General features: G+C 42.5%; 1 protein-coding gene across 31 annotated transcripts in view; it reads left to right on the plus strand.

The window, feature by feature from the left end:
• The window catches only part of mical3a (microtubule associated monooxygenase, calponin and LIM domain containing 3a), a 95,610-nt gene that overhangs the window by 63,772 nt on the left and 8,894 nt on the right, over window positions 1–22,944 (plus strand). For 15 of the 31 annotated variants that reach the window (XM_081608355.1, XM_081608353.1, XM_081608354.1 and 12 more), the window contains 18 exons: window positions 503–603; window positions 717–816; window positions 3,826–4,021; window positions 4,803–5,071; window positions 5,336–5,428; window positions 6,526–6,657; window positions 7,051–7,113; window positions 9,142–9,216; window positions 9,686–9,799; window positions 10,144–10,223; window positions 10,301–12,134; window positions 12,217–12,311; window positions 12,848–13,024; window positions 15,197–15,247; window positions 16,458–16,565; window positions 17,952–18,045; window positions 19,500–19,550; window positions 20,315–20,365. In XM_081608355.1, coding sequence (XP_081464481.1) covers window positions 503–603; window positions 717–816; window positions 3,826–4,021; window positions 4,803–5,071; window positions 5,336–5,428; window positions 6,526–6,657; window positions 7,051–7,113; window positions 9,142–9,216; window positions 9,686–9,799; window positions 10,144–10,223; window positions 10,301–12,134; window positions 12,217–12,311; window positions 12,848–13,024; window positions 15,197–15,247; window positions 16,458–16,565; window positions 17,952–18,045; window positions 19,500–19,550; window positions 20,315–20,365 — 3,684 coding nt within the window. The remainder of the gene's footprint in view (window positions 1–502; window positions 604–716; window positions 817–3,825; window positions 4,022–4,802; window positions 5,072–5,335; window positions 5,429–6,525; window positions 6,658–7,050; window positions 7,114–9,141; window positions 9,217–9,685; window positions 9,800–10,143; window positions 10,224–10,300; window positions 12,135–12,216; window positions 12,312–12,847; window positions 13,025–15,196; window positions 15,248–16,457; window positions 16,566–17,951; window positions 18,046–19,499; window positions 19,551–20,314; window positions 20,366–22,944) is intronic. The other 16 variants (XM_081608365.1, XM_081608367.1, XM_081608372.1 and 13 more) reach the window with 13 other exon arrangements.

The raw sequence follows: 22,944 nt of genomic DNA on the forward strand, positions 1-22,944 counted from the left end.
AATGCGAATAATACATAAAATAATCAATTCCTTAAATAATCTCCAGCTGTAGCTCTAGTTTAAATTACACCAAAGTTTTTATTTTTATGGTCTTTTCTCTGTTTGTTTTTTCGTCTTATAGTTATTTTTCAGTTGATTTGTTCAATGAACTCTGGAATTATAGCAAGTGTGCCGACTCTTTTTCTTTAATCTAACTTTTAACGATGCATAAATCAGGACATTTGTAGTTTGTCAGGGTTTACGGTGTGTGCTCTCGCCCTGAACCTGCTGGTCCTGTGACCGCGGACCTCCTCGCTCTAAGGTTTCCATTGTTCTGACGGACAGGCGGCAGATTGTTGGGTGAGACAGAGTAGCTGTTTCTCACTGTTTTCTGTGGGATTTCTGCCCACTGAGGGTCCGAAACACAAAGACACTTCTCTTTTATTTTAATTTGGACACACACTCCACTTTCTGCATGATTCTGTTTCATTTGATTATATTTTCTGTCCTGTTTTTCTTCCAGGGAAATTTTACTGCAAGCCTCACTTCTGTTACCGGCTGTCTGGTTACGCCCAGAGGAAGCGGCCGGCTCCTTCTCCTTCTCCTGCTCCAGTCTCAGCTAAGGTGCCTCTATTTCTTTCTTTCTTTCTTTTTTACGCAGATTAATGCGTCTTCCTTACAAAATCAGACAGTTGTTACAATGTGGTTTGAGGAATCACACGTTTTCTGGATCGCAGGAAAACCAGACGCCCCTAACTCCGATTCAGACCGTGGACGCCCCCAGCAGGGCGGCGGCGGCGGCGGCGGCGGCTCCCTCGGCCGAGATCCCGCCCTCAGGTACCAGATTTTCCTCTGTAGATGTGGTGGCTGTGTCCCGCCGTCTGGCCGTGGGGGTGGGAGTCCCTCTGCGCGCCCTCCGCCGCTCCCTGTCCTGGACTTGTCACCAGGTGGCGCTCAACCCCTTAGATTCTCCCTTCCTTTGCACCTACTGCATCTACCTCTTCTGCTGTTTCACTGTCAACGTCCTTCTGAACCTCCTCTAGCATGAAACCTCCTTTTGATTTGATCTCACTCTGTTTTAGTCTCTGCTCACTAGTTTAAAGGAGATTTCGTAGATTTAAGGATTACTAACAGAACTGGATGTGTTCATGTCGGTCTTTTTTTTTCTGGTTAATTTATTCCTGAAGACGCGTCACCCACGTCTCCTTTTGCCAATTTAGGATTTGTAATTGGCAGAGGAAGTTGGGTAGAGGTCTTGCAGTAAAATCGTAGAGTTGAATGGTGCATCATGAATCTTTTTCTCTTGGCTTAGAAATTCACATGAGCTGATCAGGATTCCAGCTGATCAGCTCTTCAATTATCAGCTGCTTGTGGTTTCCTGCCTGTTTGTATGAAGATCCAAGCCAAGAGTCCCTGTTTTGTGTTTGTAACCTTTTACTAGCCTGTGACTGCTCCTTTTTTAGCTCCACCTCCTCCTTGTGAGATGTTTCCTTTCATGCCTGCTGTGTGATCTTCTCTTTTCTCTGTAAGCTGTTCTGCACATAAACTTTACCCACCGTGCTGTAATGAAGTGCCTGTATCAGTGCTTTGTGAGCTTTACCTTTCCCCCCTCCTACTGGAGCATCTTAAAACTGGGAGCTTTATTAGTGCTGGAAGCTCTGCCCTCTGATTGGCTGATTTTTATCCCTCTGTTCTCGTTTAAAGCTTTGTTTTTTCTCAGTGCAGCAAAACTTTTCTGCATGTTAAATAGGACTAGATGCAGCTAAATAATGGACACTTTGCTGAAAGTATACAGAATATAAACAAAAATATAATTCAGGTTTGTGCAAACTTTGTGCTATTCGTTTTATCATAATTAAAGGATTAATTTAAATGTTTGATTATTTACTTGCTTCTTAAAGTTTAAACTATTGAAAGTGTTATCAAGCATTGTTTATATATATATAAATGGATAAAAACAGATTTTTTTTTTACATTTTAGGTATTTAGATAACGTAAGGTGCTTGTAAATAAAATAGTATAACAATAAAAATGGTGGTTTAGTTTAATATTGGTGTTCAGATGTAAAGAAATCACGACATTTAACCTTTTAAAGTAATTGCATTATGGTATAATAACGTATTACAAATTATTATCTTAAGCCACTTAGATATAGCTTAGTGTAAGATATTTTACATCAGATGTTGTATTTTATTCAGATCATTTGAAAACAAAGTCCTTGGGTTATTTTGACCCCTGGTCAGGGCCGGGTTTAGAAGGATGTTGGCCCTGGGCTGCAGCCATATTTGGTGCCCGTCCGTAAAAAAAACTAAAATCTTTTATTATATGTCTGTATATCAGCATTTTTGCTCCTAAAAAGATGAGCTATAATTCACCTGAATAGTATTTACATGTAGTATGAAGTGCAATATTTGCTAAACATTTATATTTATTTTAGCCATTTCCTGATTTCTGAAGAATCAGCACATCTCCCCTGTTTGAACATGTTCTCTTGTCTTTCCCCTTTTGAAGAGTTCTGCAGAGAAATGGGGTCTTTTGTGACCAGATATTTGTACCCCAGAAAAACAGGAACAATCAATTATTTATATTTACTTCTCCATATGAATTTGAAGTGTTTCTTAAGTCTTTTTCAACATAACACAGTAAAAATTAAAACAAGATAAAAGAGAAATATGAAAATAATTCCAACTTTATTGGCAATAGTTTAATTTAAAAAAATGCTTTAGTTATATATACTTAAAATAAATTAATTTGATGTTAATAATAGTAAGAATTAAACAATTCATCAACAACGAATAAGCTAATTTATTTAGCACAAAACTCAACACAAAATTAAACATCCCAGGAAAAAAAAAACTGAAATACAACAAAATCAGAAATGATCAGAAAACGGATATAAAGGGATTTAATATGAAGGACTCTCTGCGTTGCACCGTTTCCTGGATTCTCAGCTGATTGGGTTTTAATCCCACATAATGATTGGAGGCATCAGAATCTTGTTTTAGCTCAGAATTCATTCACACTTCGTTTGATCTGAACAGTTTTAAGGTTTGCTTTTCTGGATGGGATTAAGGAAAGGCACCAGCCTCGTGTATGAAACTGTAGCATAAGATAATTTAGTGTGTTAAGATTACATGTTTGTTTTTATTGTTTGCTGTAGGAATATAATCTAATCCAATAAATTCAAAAGCGAAATTGGTGTGTCCTTGTCGGTTTGTCCTAACGTTGGTGTGAACTGTTTGAATGGAGATCAAGGTTAAAAAAAAGCCTGGAGACCAGGACTGAAATGATTAGTCTGATTATTCATGATTAATTGGTAATTTATTAATCGTTAACTGGAATATTCAGTCTCAAAAAGGCCATTCACTGAAAGAATAAACATGTTCAGGGGAGTAGTTAAGATAAAACTGTATTTAAAATAAAAATGTTTTTGTTTGTAAACATGTTTTGGGCAAAACTCCAGTTTTAGCTTCGCTCAGTTCAGATTTACTAAAGGAATGAAGGCTGTTATTGAATTTTAATCAATAAAACATTTTCTTCTTACTTAAAAGAGGAATTGAATTATTTTATTTTCATATTTCTAATGTTTAAAAAAGGCATAAGAAGTTAGATGAAAAGTCAGTGTGCCATTTTTTAACTCTGATTCATTGATTAGGCATTAGAATAATCAGTAGATTAATCGGTTACCAGAATGTTGTTAGCTGCAGCTCTGCTGGAAACGGGTCCAGCTTGGAGTCGGTCCTGCATGGCGCCTGAACTCCTCTCCTGCATCCGGTCGATTCTCAGCCGTGTATTTTTTGCTCTTTTTCTTCCTCCGGCTCGTCTGCGTTTGACGCCGGGCCGCAGCACCGGAGGTCAACGGCGTGCAGGAGCCCAGCATGGCTAAGCGTCTCCGTGGAACCCCGGAGCGGATCGAGCTGGAGAACTACCGCCTGTCCCTGCAGCGGGAGGAGGAGCTGGAGGAGGTTCCGGAGGAGACGCTGGCCGAGCACAACCTGAGCAGCGTGCTGGACAAGGCCACCGACGTCGACCTGGGCTCCAGGTCAGATCCTGTGAATGAAACCCTGCTTAACTCGTGCTCTTTTAAAGATGTTTATTTATTTTTTATGCGCTGTGAATTTTAGGTTTCTGTACTTTTTGGACGTCTTCTGCGCTGCAGTTTGAACATCATTTCCTTCTCTGTTTCTCTGTGGGGATAATCTTCGGTTTCTTGCAAACGGAATCTGAACTCCAGGAAAAACCCTGAAATTAGTTCACCATTATTGACAAAACAACATTTTAAATGCAGCTATTCAGGGCTGAAGCAGCACTAACCTGCTACGATATCATTGCTGGACGAAATGACTGAAAAACGTGTCACAATATGAGCGTTTAATATCAGTGGATGTTGATAACTGTTAATATTGATAATTATTGATTAGTTTTTGTTTAAAATACCTGAAATACTGACCTACTGTTGGCGTGACCTTTCTGTTTAATCCACAGTTTTCACTCGATGCTGTTGTTTTTTATTTTTTAGCAGTTATGAGGCATGAGGGCGGAGCATGAAACCGAGTCCTGCACAAGCTAGGTTGTTGCTAGGCAACCAAAGACTGAGTTAGTTGATGCCACCCACCTTTCTTAATGAGAGGTTGAGCAGATAAATCCTGTCCTCTGCCTACATCTCCCAGAATGCTTAGGTTCAGGGAATGTTCTTTATATTGAATATTCTATCAGATGTACTGTCTATCAATTGTCTATTGTGATATTGTTATTGCTGAATTGTCCTTTTCTTTTGTTTTCGTTTGTAACTTTTGTGCTTTGCTTCTTTATTTTCTTAACAGTAGTTCTGAGTCTGACATGGAGGAAGAGGATGAGCAGGAGGAAGAGGCGGAGGAAGAGGCGGAGGTGGAGGAGCAGCCGGCCAGCCCGACGGACCTCGGCGGCGTTCCCTGGAAGGAGGCCGTGGAGCTCCACGCCAAACTGCGAGGCGGTGAGCTGGAGGACGAAGCTCTGGCTGATGCTGCCAGCAGGGATGGAGACGTGGAGGAAGACGAGGAAGAAGAGGAGGAGGGCGAGGACGAGGAGGAAGATGAGGAAGAATCCAGTGATGGTGATTTTTTTTTTTATTATTTGGTCGTTTTTTCTAGTCTAATCCTGTTTTTATCTATGTTTACATTCTGTTCACACTGTTGTCAAGGCAACCCACAGCTCCACCTGCTGTTTGTCAAAATAAGTGTTTTGTTTAAATGTCACCTTCATCGCTGTCCTCACCCTGTTACTCTCTGCCTTCACCCTTCCTCCACCTCCTCCTCCTCATCCTCATCCTTTGTGTATATGTGTGCCGTTTTGGGTGTTTGTCTCCCCCTGCTGTCAGAGGGGGATTACTGCCCCTGGGACAGAGAGCTGCAGTCAGGTCTGTGGCTGGAGAAGCACCTCACTGATGAAGAGGATGTTGGTAAATTCAAAGGTAGCAACAGAAGTGCTTGCGGTGGCGTTTGCAGAAAGCTGACATAACTCTGGCTGATTTCAGTTTCTAAGCTTCTCTGCTCTCGGAGCTCCGTTTCTGTTGCTGTGTTTTTGTCGTGGTTTGTTGGTTGAAGTTTTGCCATTTCTTTAAAATTGAAAACTAGGCATGGGTCGGTTAACGGCATCAGAACCGCTAAAACCTTCTGTCAGAACTGTAGCGGAGACACCTGAGAGGGTTGTTACTGCACACAGCAGGTCAGCTGGCTGAAAGAGAAATTCACAACCTTTCTGTCACTCAGAAAGAAAAACTCCCTTCAGCAACAGCTGTTAGCTACAAACAATATGTCTTAAGCTGTTCTTAAAGAGACAGAGACCATTTTCAGGCTTTGTTGCAAAGTCAGACTTCCTGTAAGTTGTTTTGATATTTGCAGCATTTCCATAACAACTGAAGCTCACATAGTTACTGAGCTAAAAAATGAGACTTTATGCCTGGAAAATACATAATACTTACATCTCTTTTGCTGATTTACTGCCTCCTTCAGCACAAATGGCTGTAAACACACATCTGTAATTTAGACTGCAGCTGTTTTCTCACAGGTTTAAATATGACTGCGTCATAATATTTTGCCACCAGTGGGAATAATTGTTGGTTTTTCTTTGATAAATCAACTAATTACATTCGGTTTGACCTTTTTTGGTGAATCTGTGATATTTTTACTCACACCGGCCCATGCCTACTGCAGACCATTTAACCTGCTTATTAAAGCCTATTTTTAGTTTTATTATTAATCTAATAAACTCCACAGATTCCTCCAGGCGCTGCTGTTATGATTTTTTATTGATTGGCAGCATTGCTGTGTATTCAACAAATTTCTTTTTAACTCGTATTATTTTTTAGTGTTTTTGCAGAGTATGAGTGCATGCAGACTTCCTGTAACTCTTCCATTCGGAGGTCGTTCTGCCCCCTCAGTGACTCTTTCTGCCTTTTCTCTCTTTTCACTTCTTGTCTGTTTTCCCTCCTTTTTCCTTGTTTTTCTTCTTGTTCGCCTTCCTGTCCAATCGTGCGTCTCGTTACTGAAAATCACGACAAACGTTTAGCCAGGAACATACAGCTCCAGCAGCTCCTCCAGCCGGTGGATCCCAGCGCCATTCCGAGTTTGGCGAGAGCGCGGCGGGATTCTGACCCGGACGGCCCGGTGGGTTCTGAGCCCACTCTGCCCCCCTCCACAGGTAACCCGCCCGGAGGCGCCGTCGTCCGGACATGTTGAGGATCGGGTCTCATCGCGGCGGTTCTGTTTGAACGTCTGTGTGTGACGGGGGGGTCCGCCCTCCGCCCTCCACTAACCCACCTGCTATTTTTAACCATCTCTGATTTTGTTTTATGTTTTTTTTCTGGAATGTTTAATTTTGTGTTGAGCCTTTTTCATGTTTCATCCAGAGTTGCTGTGTAACGTCCTCCAGCCTCGTCCCACTGCACCATGTAACCCCCCCATCTGTTCCTTTGATATTTTTTGGTTCTGCTTTGTTCTGTTGTGTTCTGCTCGGTTCTTTTCCCATGTGTCTAATTGCTTTGCCGTTATTTTCCCCCGCCATCTTTCTGTTGTTCTTCTGGTTTGAGCGTAGCCCCCGCCCACACATCCACCCGACACGAGGCAGTGAGGGTCTGGTTGGAGTCGTTGTCTGGAGGTAGCACAGACCTGAACGGAGATTTGTGTTTTTATCTGTCTGTCGGCTGGCCTTCCCCTGCAGCATGCAGAAAAGCTCAGGAGCATGCATGCAGCCTGCAGCACCGCAGCCAGCCATCAGACCAGCATCTGTTTCTCACCAAGCTTCTCATTTCACCCGTTGCCTTCTAGAAACGAGCTTTCTCTGGCTTCATGTGCGTTTATTTCACAGAATGAGCTGCTGAGCTCTGAAAACGTTTCCGATGTCTACACACGTGTTCAGCTTTTTACATTTTGCCACATTACAACAAACAACAACGGATTTTACTGGGATTTGATGAACAGACGTTTATACATTAATATACATGTTGGTAGAGATGGATTGATTATTGGAGTAATCATTAACTAATTCAGTAATCAAGTAATTATTACCTGTAGTATACAGACAGTTTTCTGTAAGAACAACACAGTCAGAGCAATAATAAAATACAGTTTCTGCATTTAAGATGAAAAACCTTCATTATCTGTAAATCTGTTCCACCCAGAGTGGCAGTTTTAGCTTCACCTGGTTTAAATTTGGAAAATCTCCCATTAAGCACCTTTTGCTGTCTAATTATTAACTGGTTAGGTGAAAAAACAACCTTTAGATCAGGGGTGTCAAACTCCAGTCCTCGAGGGCTGCTGTCCTGCAACTTTTAGAAGTGTCTCTGCTGCACCACACCTGAATAGAATAATTAAGTAATTAGCAAGGCTCTGGAGAACTGAGGAGGTAATTAAGCCATTTGATTCAGGTGTTTTGTACCTGTGGCACATCTAAAAACTGCAGGACAGCGGCCCTCGAGGACTGGAGTTTGACACCCCTGCTTTAGATCATCGCTGCTCTGAATTGATGTTCAGTCCAGCAGAAAGCGCTGAGCTGTTCATGTTTGATGTTAGAAGGATCTGTTGATCAAGAGTTCACTAAAGGAGCGCTGTTATTGAAGTTCAGGTAATAAAATGTTTATTTCCTCATTTTACAAAGGAACTGAATTATTTATTTATTTGTATATCTTAATGCATCTTTAATATTGTATAAAAAAGGCTTAAGTGGTCAAATGAAAAATCTGCAGAATGTGTAAATTTTTTTTAATCTAATTTATTGTCAGAATAATTTAGTAGTAAAATATCCATTAGCTGCAGCCCTGGTAACAGTTAGTCCGTCTCATAACATCCCAATAAAATTCATAAAAGTCTGAGTGACACAATGTGAAGTTTGAGGGATATGAATATTTTTGCAGAGCCTCTGTATGTTTCCTTGTGCAGGATTTATTTCTTTCAGACGCAGATGTGACGGTTCAGGTATTTGCAGACTAACTGCTCTTGAACATGCTGTGAAACCGGTGAAGTTTCCTTTAATCTGCTGATTAAAAGCATGAATGACTGAAAAAGTCACCGTGTTGATGCACAGTTCAGTCAGATCAGACTCACTAGAACGACTCTTTCCTTTCCTGTGCATCCATGTGAACAGATTTAGTTTAGTGATGACTGGAGGAGTGGTTGGACTGAATTATTGCATGAAATGCTTAATTTTTGTTTTCTTGCTTCAGGTTTGTTTGGGCAAAGCAGCTTTTCCTGTAATCTGCTGCTTTTTAACAGTTTAGTTTCTGCTTCTGCTTGGATCAAACATAACGGACGTCTGCATGCATCTTCATCACCAGGTTCACTCTGGGCTTCTTTTGTTCATGTATTACAGATGACAGACCATTACTGTCATCTGTGCACTAAACCTTTCTGTAGCACATCAGTTTTCTAGTGCTGAATGGAGCTAAATGGATTCTGGCTTTGAAACCTATTCATGCTTTTTCAATTATGTTTTTTTTTTTTTTTTTTTTTAGTTTTTTGTTCAAATTGTTCCCAATATCTTTGGAGCAACAGATTTTCAGAGAAAAGTTGATTCAGGCTCTTAGGCTGTCAGGGAATTGGAATTGGAAAAAGTGCTCACCCATTATTGACTCCAGACAGTCTGCAGCAGCCAGGTTAGTCATTTCTCTCCGTTTTGGTTTCATACCAGAACCGTGTGAGGATGAAGAGCTGCAAGCTGAAGCAGACAGTCCAGACATGGAGCCCGGCACGGAGCTGGACCAAGGTAAAGAGACAAAGAGTCAAACATTTCTCTGTTCTTCTTCATATGTTCTTCTTCATGCTTTTGCTTGTCGAGCATGAAGATACAGTAGAAACCAGGTAGTTTCATTCTTGACAGAATAAAAATACATGATGTTTTTGTAAGACGGTGAGAAAACATTTAGATGTCTTTTTATTCTGCATATGTGAATATCTGCCATCCATCCTTTTTCTGTACACTCTTGTCCCTACTGGGGTCAGGAGGGGTCCTGGTGACCCAGAGGCGGGGTCACCCTGGACAGGTCGCCAGTCTGTGGCAGAGATATCTGCCAGCAAATAATCACAGAAACATGAAAAGTTTCCTAACTTATTCTACATAAGCTGCAGTAAAAGTTGAGTTTGTTCCTTCACAGCAGCCTCCCTGTTGAATGTTAATGGTCAGATAAATTCAGTCAGTATTTCATCCACCTCAGTGATTTTATGTAACTGTCCAGATGACATTCCTTCGGATGCAGAAGCTGAGGCTCGGCTGCAGCAGTCGGAGCAAAACGAAGCTCCTCCAGAGGAAAACCAGGACACAGACAGTCTGGGGAGAGACTCGAGTATTGGTACGAAACACAAGCTGATATTTTAGGAGATATTTTACACAAGTACCTTACATCACTGAAGCATTTCTGTATTTTTCACATTGCAACAATAGATTTGAGTGAATTATAGACGTGTTAATGCTGTTTGGGGGATGCTAGGCAGGTGGTCTGGGTTTTTGTCAGGTTTTTCAGAGTAAATGGGGCTGAACGTAGATTTCTGTTTGTAAATAAACACCTAAAAAACATTGTTTTCCTTTTGTTTTAAAGTTTTGTGTTTGTCTGTCATGCCACCTCCATCCAGTTAAAGTAGTTTATATTTGTGTGGAGGTGATGGATGATGGGTTTCATTCTTGCTGTGACTTCAGACCCAGCCAGCTCCAGCTCACTGCTGAAGGACGACGTCGTTCTTTCTCCCCTCAAACGGCCGGCTGAGCCTGTCAGCCCGGTAAGGAATTCTGCTTACACAAAGTTAAAATGATGGGATGTTTTTTTCAGGAACTCTAACGTTCGCTGCTCCTGCAGGTGAAATCTCCCGGCATCCGTTTCTTCCCGGATCCCTTCTTACCGGAGGAAGAGAAGACGGCTGTGTCCCCGGCTGTCAGGAGCCCGTTCAGCCCTTCATCCGTTTCATTTTCCGCTCCCATCCCGTCTCCCGCTCCTGCCGTCACGCTCCCCTCCGCCTCTTCCCCTCCTGTCTCGCCCGCCGTCTCTCCGCTGAAGCCATCTGGCCAGTCGCCCTTCAAGTCACCGCTCGGCTCCCCGATTCGCTCCCAGCCCATCTCCCTCCCAGAGACGCACACGCCTAAATCCCCGGTCTTCCCCCACCGCTCCATCTGCCCCCTGACTGGAAACCCCCTTTCCCCGATCTGCGCCCAGCCTTTGCCCTGCCAGGAAGCCTCCTCACCTCAGACCTCTGACTCCCCCGTCAGGACGCAGCCCGTCAGCTCAACGCCCGAACCTCTCAGGTCCGCTGACTCCTCCATCGAGGAGAACGCCTCGAAAAAGTCAGACATCATCGAGGAGTTCTGGTTGAAGAGTGCAGAGATCCGGAAGAGCCTCGGCCTCTCTCCTTTAGACCGCAGCAGTAAAACCCTGGAGAAGACCCCGATACCGGACCCGACCCCCGTGAAGACGCCGTCCACTGGGGAGCCGACGACGCCGTCCACCGGGGAGCCGAAGCCGGCGTTCACAGGCCGCACCGTCATTCGCCGACTCAACATCACGCTGGAGGGTCAAGTCATCACGCCGATCGCTCCCGCTGCGGCCAAGAACGACACAAACCTAACGGCGAACGGCGACACGTCGGACTCCACCATGCTCACCCCGCCCTCCAGTCCGCCGCCGCCCGTCCCTGCCAACCAGTCTCCGGCAGTGCTCAGACAGAAGAGGCACCAGGCGTCTTGGAGCAACGGGACGGAAAAGCTTCCAGCCGACGCTCCGGTTCCTGCGCCGAGGACGCAGCTGAGTCCCGCCCCCGCGCCCAGGAAACCGTCGTCCCCAGAGGCGGCGCCACAGACCGCCCCGGTGGTGATAATGAGGGAGAAGAAGAAGCAGCCTCGGCCGGCTGAGGTGAGGAAATCGTTTGTGGAGACGGTTGAGGAGATTCCTTTTGCCGACGACGTGGAGGAGACGTACGATGAGCGCACGGCAGAAACGAGCCAGAACAAGAGTCAGGCGCCGCCCGCCATCAAGCCGCCGCTGCACCTGGCGTTAGCCATGGAGAACGGAAAGCCGAACATCCCAGTAATCCCAGTCTCCAAATCCCAGAGGGCCACTCGGTTTTCCCCAGAGGCCAAGGAGATCGCCGAGGAGAGAATCAGAGCAAGAGAGAAGTCTGTGAAGAGCCAAGCTCTCAAAGACGCCATGGCCAAGCAGCTGAACAAAATGAAAGAGTCTGACCCAAACAGGAGCGTCTCCCCTAGGGTGGCCTGGAGCGCCACTCCGGATTCAGCTGGAAAGACCAAAAAGTCACCCGGATCTCCCAAAACGTCGGCCGTGAAGGCGCTGGAGTCAAAGAAAGAGTCTGTTCCTGAGCGTTTCTTCAGCAGCAACAAGAGTCTGGACAGCTCAGTGGCGTCGTCAGAGGGATCGTCAACGGGCAAGAGCAAGAAGCGAAGCTCCCTCTTCTCACCCCGCAAGAACAAGAAGGAGAAGAAAGCCAAAAACGACGGCAGCCGGTACTCTGGCGCCGAGGAGACGCCGCCCAAACACAAGTCGCTCTGGAAGGCCGTGTTCTCTGGATACAAAAAGGACAAGAAGAAGAAGGACAACAAGTCGTGTCCGAGCACGCCGTCGTCCAGCTCCACCACCCAGGACTCGGGGAAGAAAAGGACGTCGCCTCTGGGGAAATCCTCAGGTCAGATCCACGTTCAGAAGTCCAGTGTTTCTGAATGTTTGTATCCTGGAGGTTCATGTTTTCTTCTCTTTGCGTTGAACAGACTCAAAGACTCGGAGGAACCTGAGCTTTTCCGAGGACTCGGACCTGTCCTGTGATGATGTTCTGGAAAAATCGTCCCAGAAATCAAAGGCAGACGTGAGTAAAGTTTCACAAATCAGCTCTGTCTGCCAGGGAGCCTCAGGCGGCACCGCGCCTGACAGAAGTGTTTCAGAAGATTGCAAACAAATAACTTTAATATTACTGGGATTTAAAGCGATTGGCCAAAACAGAGCAGTGATTAGTTATACTGGATTTTCTTAATTAAAATGTATTCAGTCAGTTTAACCTGTTATCCGTAAAAATATTTAGCTACCAAATAACTGAAAGTAGTTTTTCCTCTGTTGTTCATACATCTGAAATAAATATAAAAGTACAGGGGGAGTGAATACTTCATCAGGGTTCTGTTCACTACGATCCTAACATGGTAAACATCAGATGTTTTGAAATTGTTGAAAAGTGAAATATTAAATTTAACCTTTGTTTTATACAGATTATTATAGAAAATATAAATCTGCTGCTTTAAACTGCCTTCAGTAAATGACAGGAACTGGAATATTACTGTCAGACCCACTGTTTGTTTTAAAAAGCTCACTTTTTTCATATTTGTTTTTAATAATTTCTTCCACTCTTAGCTGCGTATGGACATCTTTGACCTAGTGTCAGGCATGCAGAAGGAGGCAATAAAGGAGGAGAGACTGGAAAAGGAGAGGAGGAGGGAGATAAAGAGGAAAAAGAGGGTGAAAGAGGGGCAGAAAGAAAGGGAGCCAGAAAAGGAGGTTGACCAAGAAAAGGAGAAAGACGATGAGGAGGTATTACGCAGCGTGAGGGAAAATGATTCTGAGTTTCAAATATGGTTTTGGCTTTTAGATCTCACCTTAGGTATTTTTAATGTTTTTATAATAAAGCCTCACAATGAGAAATGTTTACTTCTTTCTCCTCAAGAAATCCCAAAACTAATCATGGCGCCAAATTAGGACAGGAACCTGTCTCCAAGGTCTGGAGAAGCCCAATCAGAGATCTTAAGCATCTTCATCAGGCTTGATTGGGGGAAAAGTTGGGAAAATTCTTCTAATGTCTGATTTTATCTCTGTATGGAGGCCTCAACATGTCAAATGAGGTTCACAGAAACCTCACATTTTAGAAAAGCTCTTTCATTCATCAAGTTGTGAAATTCAGAGTGATTCTCCCGCTGCAGCTCAGTCCGTGTGTGTGTCCTTGTTTTTTAGACACAGTGGAGTTCAGGGCCAGAGGCATGAATTTTTTAACCGTTTGAAACTATTGACAGGCTCCCGTTTAGTTTTCTGCATTGTGACGATGACGCTAGGAGACAGAAATGGATGCTGTGAAAAGTGATCTGAATTCACAGCAGCATGCCTCCCAGGCCTCACGGGATCTGATGAACTCTAGTCACTGTCATGGTTGCAGTTTTCCTCTCTGTCAGTAGATCAGATGTAGGTTTAGAGCTGAAACTGTCCGATTTTATCTTCTGCTGTTTGGTGTTTTGTTGTAGTTTTAGATAGAATTACACAGCTGTGAAAATATTTACTCTCCTACAGATTTCTTCTGTTTATTCATGTATTAAGGAAACAGCGATGCAAACCAACCTCCTGCTGTACTAATGTGACCAAACAGCTGCTTGAGATCAACTTTTAGTGAGTCTCTAAAATCACTGGGGTGGATTTTTGGCAGAATTGTTTACATTCTGCCATATTTGAGAGTTTTCCAGGATGGAAGTCCTGTTTAATGTCAAATAACCACAAATGGACATTTGTGTTAAAGTCCATACTTTGACTAGGACACCCCAAAACCATCTGGAAGTGGATTTGCTGGTGTGCTGTTGAGCTTAAAGCTGCAAAATCAAGGCCAGACCAAGGGTCGCGTTAACTGAATATTTTCCGTCTTCCTGATTTCTGATCACTTCAACAGGAGAAATGTTTCCTGATTTCAAAACTCTGGCTAAAGTGCTGATTGTAATCCCCATCCCCATTGTGGCAGCAGATCTCTGATCCTCCAGATCAACATCAAAACCCTGAAACATTTGATGACACACAATCAAGCGCCAAATTCAGACGCCACATCTGTATTTTTCTGTGGGTTTGATTTTCTTTTTTAAAACGCTATTAGTTTGAGAAACCTTCCAAAAAGTTTTGCTTTCTGCTCCAGAGAATATTTTCCCAAACGTCTTCAGCTCAAGATGTTTTTTGGTAAATTTTGACCGAGGGAGGCCTGCAGAGTTTTACATGTGGGGCTGTTGGAGTAATTTTTGCGACAACTTTGTAACTTTTTAACTCTGAGCGATCACCCATCTCTAAAAAGACTCACCTGGTCATACTGATTTTGCCGATATCATCTTTTTTTTGCCTGAAAGGTTTCACACCAGTAGATGTGAGGCAGCTCTCTCTCTCACTGCAGAGCAAAAGTGGCTGAGTTTCAGATCATGCGGCAGTAGATAAGATCCGTGGATAAGATTGGTCACTATTATCGGCCAATCAGCAATCATCCAAAATCTAGGAAATTGGTGCCGATTTTTTGTTTTTCCAGACGAATAAATGTTGATGACTTTATTCTCATTTGTTCTTAAATTTATTTTTTGAGTTTTTTTGGTGTACATGTTGCGTTGCTCTTTTAGATCTTAGCCAACTTTACGCTGTCAGGCAGGTTCTACCTCATCAGGCCCGTTTGCCTATTAAAACTCAACAAAAAATTGGGATAATATTTTAATTTTTAATGAAGAAATCTGTAAGGGGAGAAATACTTTTGTGATGATTCTGTGTCTAGCTGTCACGTTATGGGTTATTAACATTGCCTGTTTTGATTTTTTTACCACCTGAGTTGTCCCGTACTGTTTTGATTTTTTTACCACCTGAGTTGTCCCGTACTGTTTTGATTTTGAGCTGTTTAACATGATCATTAACCCATTTAATCATGTCGTCTGTATCATGTCTGTTTTCCTCCCTGTTTTCTGTTTTGTCTTCATCAAGTCTGTTTATGTTCCTCACGCGCTGGCGTTCAAGAGATCGTACGCCACAAAGGTAGCAGTATTACATCCGTTCCCGTTGAAAACTCCCTCCACTCCTCCACTTCCTGCACAGTTCGCTGTCGTAACCAGCTGCGTGTTTCTGGTCCACAACTAATAAACGGCGCTCGCTCGCTCGCTCTCTCACTGCTGGATGCTCTAAAACGTGACTTCTCCTTCCTAAAAGCTCGCTCTGCTGGTCACTCTGATGAGACTGCATCTCTGTCTTCCTCTTCCTTCTGACGTTTATGTCATAAATATTCATCTGTCGTGTGGATTTACTCCAGACTGGAGCAGCTTGTTCTGCCTCGCTGCCTTTACTCCTTTCTTCTGATTTATGAAAGCTTTTCATGTACCAACAAGTCGTCTGATAAAGAGAAAATTCCAGCCTTTTTTAAATAAGCAAACTGTAAATGATCCTATAAAAGAGCATGTCCAATATGTGGTTTCTATGGAGTCTGGAAATTTGTGATTTTCTTATTTTTCAAGACTAAAAGTACAGAAAAGATGCCGCATCTATCAAAACATTTCAATTACCTGAAAGATAAAAATTTTATATTAATTAATTTATTACAAATATGGTATTGTCTTTCATTTGCTTGTGAGGGATTATTAATCTGGTACAATGAAGTGTTAAAAAAGAATGAGAATAAAGTCCTAACATTAGAAAATAAACATGCAATTTTATCAGAATACAAGTTATCAGATTACGTGAGAAGAAAAGACATTTTAATGATAAAGAATCATGGATGAGTCCGAATCTCTTTCTTTGAAAAGACTCAAAAAGCCTGATAATAATTTGATGCTGATGAGTTAAATTTCATAATTGTAAAACTTATTCAGAAGTATGATTTTACAACATACTCGACATTCCTCATTTTAATTTTTAATATTTTTGTGTTAGTGTTATACTTCATTCTCCTAATATAAATTCTTGTTCTGGTATTATTACAACTTTATTCTCATGTTATTATGATTTTACTTTAATTATCAATTCTGCAAATTGTGGTGTTAAAGCTTATTTACATGTTAATTCAAACCTCGAGATGTTTTTCAGTAAATCTTTTAGAAAACCAGCAGCTGTCCGGTGAATCCCCGCCTCACCTCCACCGTCCAGTTTCCCTTTCTGCTGTTGATGTTCTGAAGTTTCAGGCTCCTTCTGCGGCTTCCAGTCTGAAACATTTATAAAAGAGATTCTCTGAGTCACATTTTCTGTTCTCTACCAGAAAACCTACACAGAGGAGGAGCTGAATGCCAAGCTCACACGCAGAGTCCAGAAAGCCGCCCGGCGACAGGCGAAGCAGGAGGAGCTGAAAAGGCTGCACCGCGCGCAGGTAAACCTGTCCTGATGTCATCTCAGGATTGTAAGCTGAATTATCGGAGCGCCGGCTGCTTTTCTCTTCTCTTTTGCGTCTTGTACCATATGTGTCGTTCGGTGTGACTCAGCTGCTGCGGCCTGAGCCCAGCTGCGTGTCTCATTTAGGAAAGTGTTTGGGATTCGGACCTTCAGGGTTCTGACTCGGCTCTAAGCTGCCTGCTTCCCTCAGGCTGTTTGGCTGTTTTGCCTCGTTTCTGCTCAGCATTTAGTTTTTCCTGTCTGTCACAGCCAAACAGAAAATCTTTCTGCATGCTTATATGTCAGTATATAAGCATGTTAGAATTTTGAGAGGTAATTTATTTCAGAAATTCAATTTAAAAGGTAAGACTTTACATATTTTCACACTCCTTGCTTCTTTTTTTTTAGTTAATTTTAATGGTGAAAGGGAAATCTGAAATACTTCTGCTCAGAAAACTGGAGTATAAATCAGATTTTTGATCCAGACATGTGAACAGTCTCTGCACTCAGTATTTGGTCTGGACTCCTTTTGCATGAACTCCTGCATCAGTGCAGCATGGCATGGAGCAGATCAACCTCTGGTTCTGCTCAGCTGTTCAGGAACTTGCCTGCATTGTTGGTTCTGATATCTTGACAACTGGGTTTACTTTGGGCCGGTTTGCTGGTGTTACCATGGTGATTGAAGCTGGTATGGTTCAGGAAGGGCTTAGTGGGTTTTGCTTCAGAATCCTTTCAGGGCTGTGATTATCCTTCTTGCATCCACAGCTTTTCCTTCCACTAAACTTTCCATGGACCAGCCAGCTTCTTTGGCAATGCCTGCAGTGGCTTACCTTCCTTTTGGAGAGTGTTTATGATTCCCCACTGAACAACCCGTTGCAGCATTCATCCTTGTCGTTTTGTTGTGAAACTTGACATTTTCATTGGCTGCCGGCCAGAATCATCAAAATGAACAAAATAAACATTTAAATATATCACTGTGTGTAAAAAGTTCAGCTTTTGGAGTTTTTTAATTTACTGAGATGCAGCCTTATGTATTTAATACCAAACGTTTGTGTGTGTCGGGGTAACTGGTGCATTTCTGTCTTAATTCATTGCAGCTGTTCGTTTTTCTCCCATTTCCAGCAACTTTTTTTTTTTTTTTAAACTCTGAACCGACGTAAGTCCCGTTTAAAATGACCAGTCCCAGTAAGGACCATTAGATTCACCTCCATGTTTATGGGGTGATGAAGGGCCAGGTTGCATTTCACTCCCCCCCAGCAGCAGTGAGATGTACTTTATGAGGTGGATTTATTTGAATATGTGAAATAAGTGCATGTGGATTGAATATTTGGCAGGTTTGGTCTTTTCTTCCTCTGAGCCGTTAATTCTTGATATGTCTGCCCAGATCATCCAGAGGCAGCTGGAGCAGGTGGAGGAGAAGCAGCGGCAGCTGGAGGAGCGGGGCGTCGCCGTGGAGAAAGCACTGAGGGGAGAAGCAGGTAACAACTTATTAAACTTTCATACTCCCTCATTTTTACCAGCTTATCTTTTAATATCACCACAAATTCGACATGACATCGGCAGATAGAAAGCTAATTGCTGTCACCACTTTTATTATTTGCTTTTTATTAATATTTTAAAGGGATTTTTTTCATGCCTGACAGTTAAATCTCCTTTCACAGTCGGCGTCCCACTGGTTCCCCCAGCCAAGACCTCATTTTATCTTCATGTCATTATCGGTTAAACCTTTTGTAGATGCTCCAAAGGGAAGAACAGTAACCTGTAAACCACACAATCCATCGCTGCAGTCGTGATTCTCCCTCCGCTGACAGACCTGTCCACATTTACAGTTTATTTAGTTCTACCAATGTAAAATCAGACAGAAAATGAAACGGTTGATCTTAAAATCGTGTTAAGTGGCTATCACAGACAATCTGTAACACAATGCATTATTTCCACTGTCTAGAGGGCGTATGTCATCATTTTCTTTTCAGTTAGCTTGTAGCTCAAACGAATGATCTTCCAGGAGTGTCCTCAGGTGTCCTCGGGTGTCCTCAGGTGTCCTCAGGTGTCCTGTATGTTCCAGATGTGTCCTGGATCTGAAATATCTTATCCAGATCCTCAGCCTCCCATCAGGTTTTACAGGAACCTGCAAGCAAAAAATGTATTTACCGTATTTTCCACACTATAAGGCGCATAGAATAGACGCTACAGTTAAGGTTGCTACCCGTCCTGTACATATGTGGATGTGTAATAATAATGAAATGGTCCCCAAGTACATTATATACTAGGCTGCCCCAGTTGTTGTTTCAGTCACGGTGTTGGTGTTGTGATATTGTGCCCAACTGCTTTCTGGGTAACACAGACCAACCGACACGCTGCCACCGCAGTCTCTGTCTCTCTCCCCCTGCCCCCAGCCCCCCTCTCCTCGGTCGGCGAGGAGAACCTTCGGCGACTGGGCCGGGGCGTGGCCGGACGATGGTCACCCTTCTCCGTTCGCGCACAGCATGTTGGTGGAGAACGTGGTGCTAAATGACCTGCAGACGACCTGATTATCAGGTCGGTAGGTAGATAGGTCAGTCAAACTTTATTAACAAACCAGCATTCTGACAACTATCCCAGCATGCACCGCGCTCTTCTTCTTCTACGGGGAAAATGAAGTCGGCGGCTGCTTACCGTAGTTGCTAGACCTGTTGTAGCTCCATATTGGTCCATATATAAGGCGCACTGTCGGCTTTTGAGGAAATTGAAGGTTTTTAGGTGCCTTATAGTGCGGAAAATACGGTAGTTGAAGCAGGACACCTACATTGTTTTAGCGCTAATACTAACATAGTATAAAGTTACTTAAATCTTTTCCATTTTCCAGCAGCCAGATTTATTCCTCCCATCCAATATTCATACAATCAGATGTTGCAATGTGTTTTAACATGTGCACTGCTTTACTCTCTTTAAGGCTTGTATAAAGGTACTTGTACTTTACCCAAACAACACAAAAGAAGATCAGGTATCAGATCTACTTGGGTTTCCGTTTTGCACACTGTCATGTGGACTCCATCCATCTGTGGTGACACACAGCAGCAGTTCTCCATCTCCAAACATGTTGATCTCTGTTTGTTCATCACATGTGTGCCATCGTCGAAGTGCAGCGCTGCATGCGATCAGGAGAATGTGTGTCCCCACATAGATTTGTCTGTGCTCAATCTGGATGTTTAGCCTCTCGCTGCCTCTCAATGAGGAGAGTTTCTGCACCTTGATCAATCTCTAAACTGCAAACAGAATGTTTGGCATCCAGTTTGCCAGTCAGAACTTTGGCAGCTTCTTCTGTTTTAGAAGAGTCTCTGCAAATATCTTTGTGAAATGCTGCAGATATTTGCTGAGATTTGTTTGGAGCCCTCTGAAGCTTATCTGCTAAAACTGGTTTTCATAGTTAGTTTGTCATCCAAACTAACCTCAAACTGAATTTCTTCAATGCATTTGACTCTAAAACTGAACAGAAATTCACCCCATAAACAGCAATACAGCAAATCTATGCAACACTCTTGTTTATTATATCTGGAAAATGCAAGTTTGCATTGATTCCTGCACTGCAGAACACACTGTGGTGCGTCCTGCCCAACTCTCTTTGTTCTGAGCGTCGCTGCAGCGTGTCTGTGTGTTTGCATGACATGCTGTTGTTGGAGATTTTTGGTCAGTGTGTGTTTGTGTTTGGATGCCCAGTTTGGGGTCGTGTAAAGTAACTCCTATCTCTAATCTACCCTGTCATTGTAGACTATTGGGGAGATTCTAATTACAGTGAAATCCTGGACTTGCATCTGGGCGGTATGTATTTCAAATCTGTCACTTTAATACTAATCCAATAGCTAACCCAATCTCTCCTTCCCCTACTTGTTTTACTACTTGAGCTTTGTACCCCATGTGTCTACCTTTAGTGTCTGGTGGCTTTTTAGCCTTTGCACTGTTCGTGCTCCTTTACCCCTCCGCCTTCATCCCTCGCTGGGTTTCTAGTCGGGACACTTGTCGCACCAGAGATCAGACACTGTTTTTATAAAGATCATGAAGTTATGAATAAAGAATGAGGGAGTAGAAGATTAGCTGCTATGTGTCAGTCCTTGTTATGCATATTGTTCAGTACAGACTGCAGCAGAAATCTGAGCAAAATGCACAAGGAGACACTGACAACCATAAAACAGCAAAACACTAAAACATTATTTTATGGCTGTAGGAATCTGTTTTAAACAGAAAAGGAGGCATGCCCCAATGAGGATTTGTTTTTGTCCCAGTCTGAAACTCATTTTGAGTTGATACATTTATTGCATCTTTAAAGCCATAAATAAATACCATAAAAAACACATTACAGTTAATCAAATTGTGAGCAGAGTGCAGAGCTCCTGACATGCAGACATGAATGTGCCTAAAGACTGAGGATATATATCAAATATGGAAAGTTTAGAGAAGACTGCTTCTAAAGTTAGAGCCGTAGATGTCAACCATGACATCTATAGATAGAATAGAGTATCTATTATTATCTGTTATTATCCCACAGAGCGAAAATTCAGGTGTAACGGCTGCAACAAGACACGTAGGATCCACTATAGGTCCAAAAGTGTTAAAAAAAAGAAGACATATACAACAACAATAATAATAATATACAGTACACAGTTATAACATATAATATTGTGTAGTTATTCATAGAAATATCATACTCTCAATCCAAGGGATGATGTGTAAATGAGGTTTTGTTTACTGTGCATATTATTTATATGTTGAACATTAAAAAGACAACAGCGTGTTTAGAGTGCAGCATATCAGAAAAACAGATGTGCAACAACAGCAGAAATGTTATGTAAAATGAGCAGAAGCAGAATAAATGACTGTTTGGTGCCAGCAGGGATGTAAACACTGATTTAGTTGGTTATAAAGTCTAACCGCTGCTGGGAGGAAAAATCAACAGAGATTCCTCAACGTTTGGCATCAGATTCACAGTTTGAAGGTAACGAACCCGACATGAGCAGTAAAAGTCTGTAAGGCTGGATGACGTGTCCGGCAGGAAGTTTTGTCATAAACTCATTAAAACATCGCTGATTGAGACTCCAGTTTGATGCTCAGGAGAGTTTTACTGTCTAAACTCTGTCAGCCAATCATGCAGCAGCTACACTGTTTCCTGCTCAGCAACATAAATGTGTGTATTTTTCTGGGTCTGTTTGTAATAGAAGCACTTTTTACAACCCTGTTTGCCCCAAACGGCTCTGAGTTTTGGGTGCATATAATTTCTCTGACAGGATTGGTGAATAACATGTATATATATATTTTTACCAATCCTGTCATGGACTGACAGAAAGAATTGATCAACAGATAGGATTGATCTTTTCTTTTCTTTCATCATTTTAAATTTTAAAACCATGAATTGAAATGCAAGCCTTATGCAAGCCTTATCTTTTAAAGAGATTATTTAAAAATAAATAAAAAACACCAGACTATTTTACGAAGGGGATTTTTGATACATGAGCTCTAAGCTACCTGGTTGGGTTGACTCTAAAATTGATATTCTTGTGATTAAATTTATCCAATTACTGCAGTTTTCCAGTTTGTTTCATCTCAGCCCTCCGTTGATTCATTTACATATTTAAGATAGAATATGTAAATTGGACACACACACACACACGCACGCACACACACACACACACACACACACTACAAAAGTCTTATATAACCTCCATGAACTGACTCCTACCCAGCTGCTGGTCTGGCTCTGTGCTGCTGTAGTTCTGCTTTATATCCCCAATAGTTGCTTCCTCATTCCTGCTCAGTCGTTTTACTCCCAGAGTGTTTCTGTTGTGCGTCCTGATCGATCAGTGTTTTAACCCTTTAACGGCGGCGGCTGAGTCTGAAGTGTGGTTGCAACATAGACGCCGTCTCTGCTGATCTGGGTTGAGACTTGATGTTTTGTCTGTTGCTATCGTCTTGCGGAGGAATCCATCTTTTTCTCCTCATGCGTTCTGTGAGCTCAGCAGTGTTTTTGAGAGAGGCCAGTAGTTTGATTTCGAGTCGTGGAGTCTCTCAGCGAGAGTCGGGAGACGCGTGTGTTTACTCAAGTTTGCGTGGGATTTGTGTGTTTTCATCCCGCTGATTGTTGACAGGTGAATGTGTGGAGATTTTAAAGGTGAGCATTTTAATGTTCCTCGCTGCATCCGCTTGACCAGAGGCGTGCCGTTTCATCTCTTTACTACCAGCTTGTTTTCCCATTTAACTGTTGGGCTCATGCACTATGCATGAGTGCTGAACAGAGTTTTTCTTCTGGTTACCAAGTCAACATCATTTATAAAACACTTCAAAAACGGCAGAGCTGAAATAAGAGAAGAATAAAAAATATATTAGAAATGAAACAAAAGAGTTAACAG

The sequence above is a fragment of the Poecilia reticulata genome, chromosome 6, assembly GCF_904066995.2.
Source record: "Poecilia reticulata chromosome 6, P_reticulata-male-v2, whole genome shotgun sequence".
Lineage (NCBI taxonomy): Eukaryota > Metazoa > Chordata > Actinopteri > Cyprinodontiformes > Poeciliidae > Poecilia > Poecilia reticulata.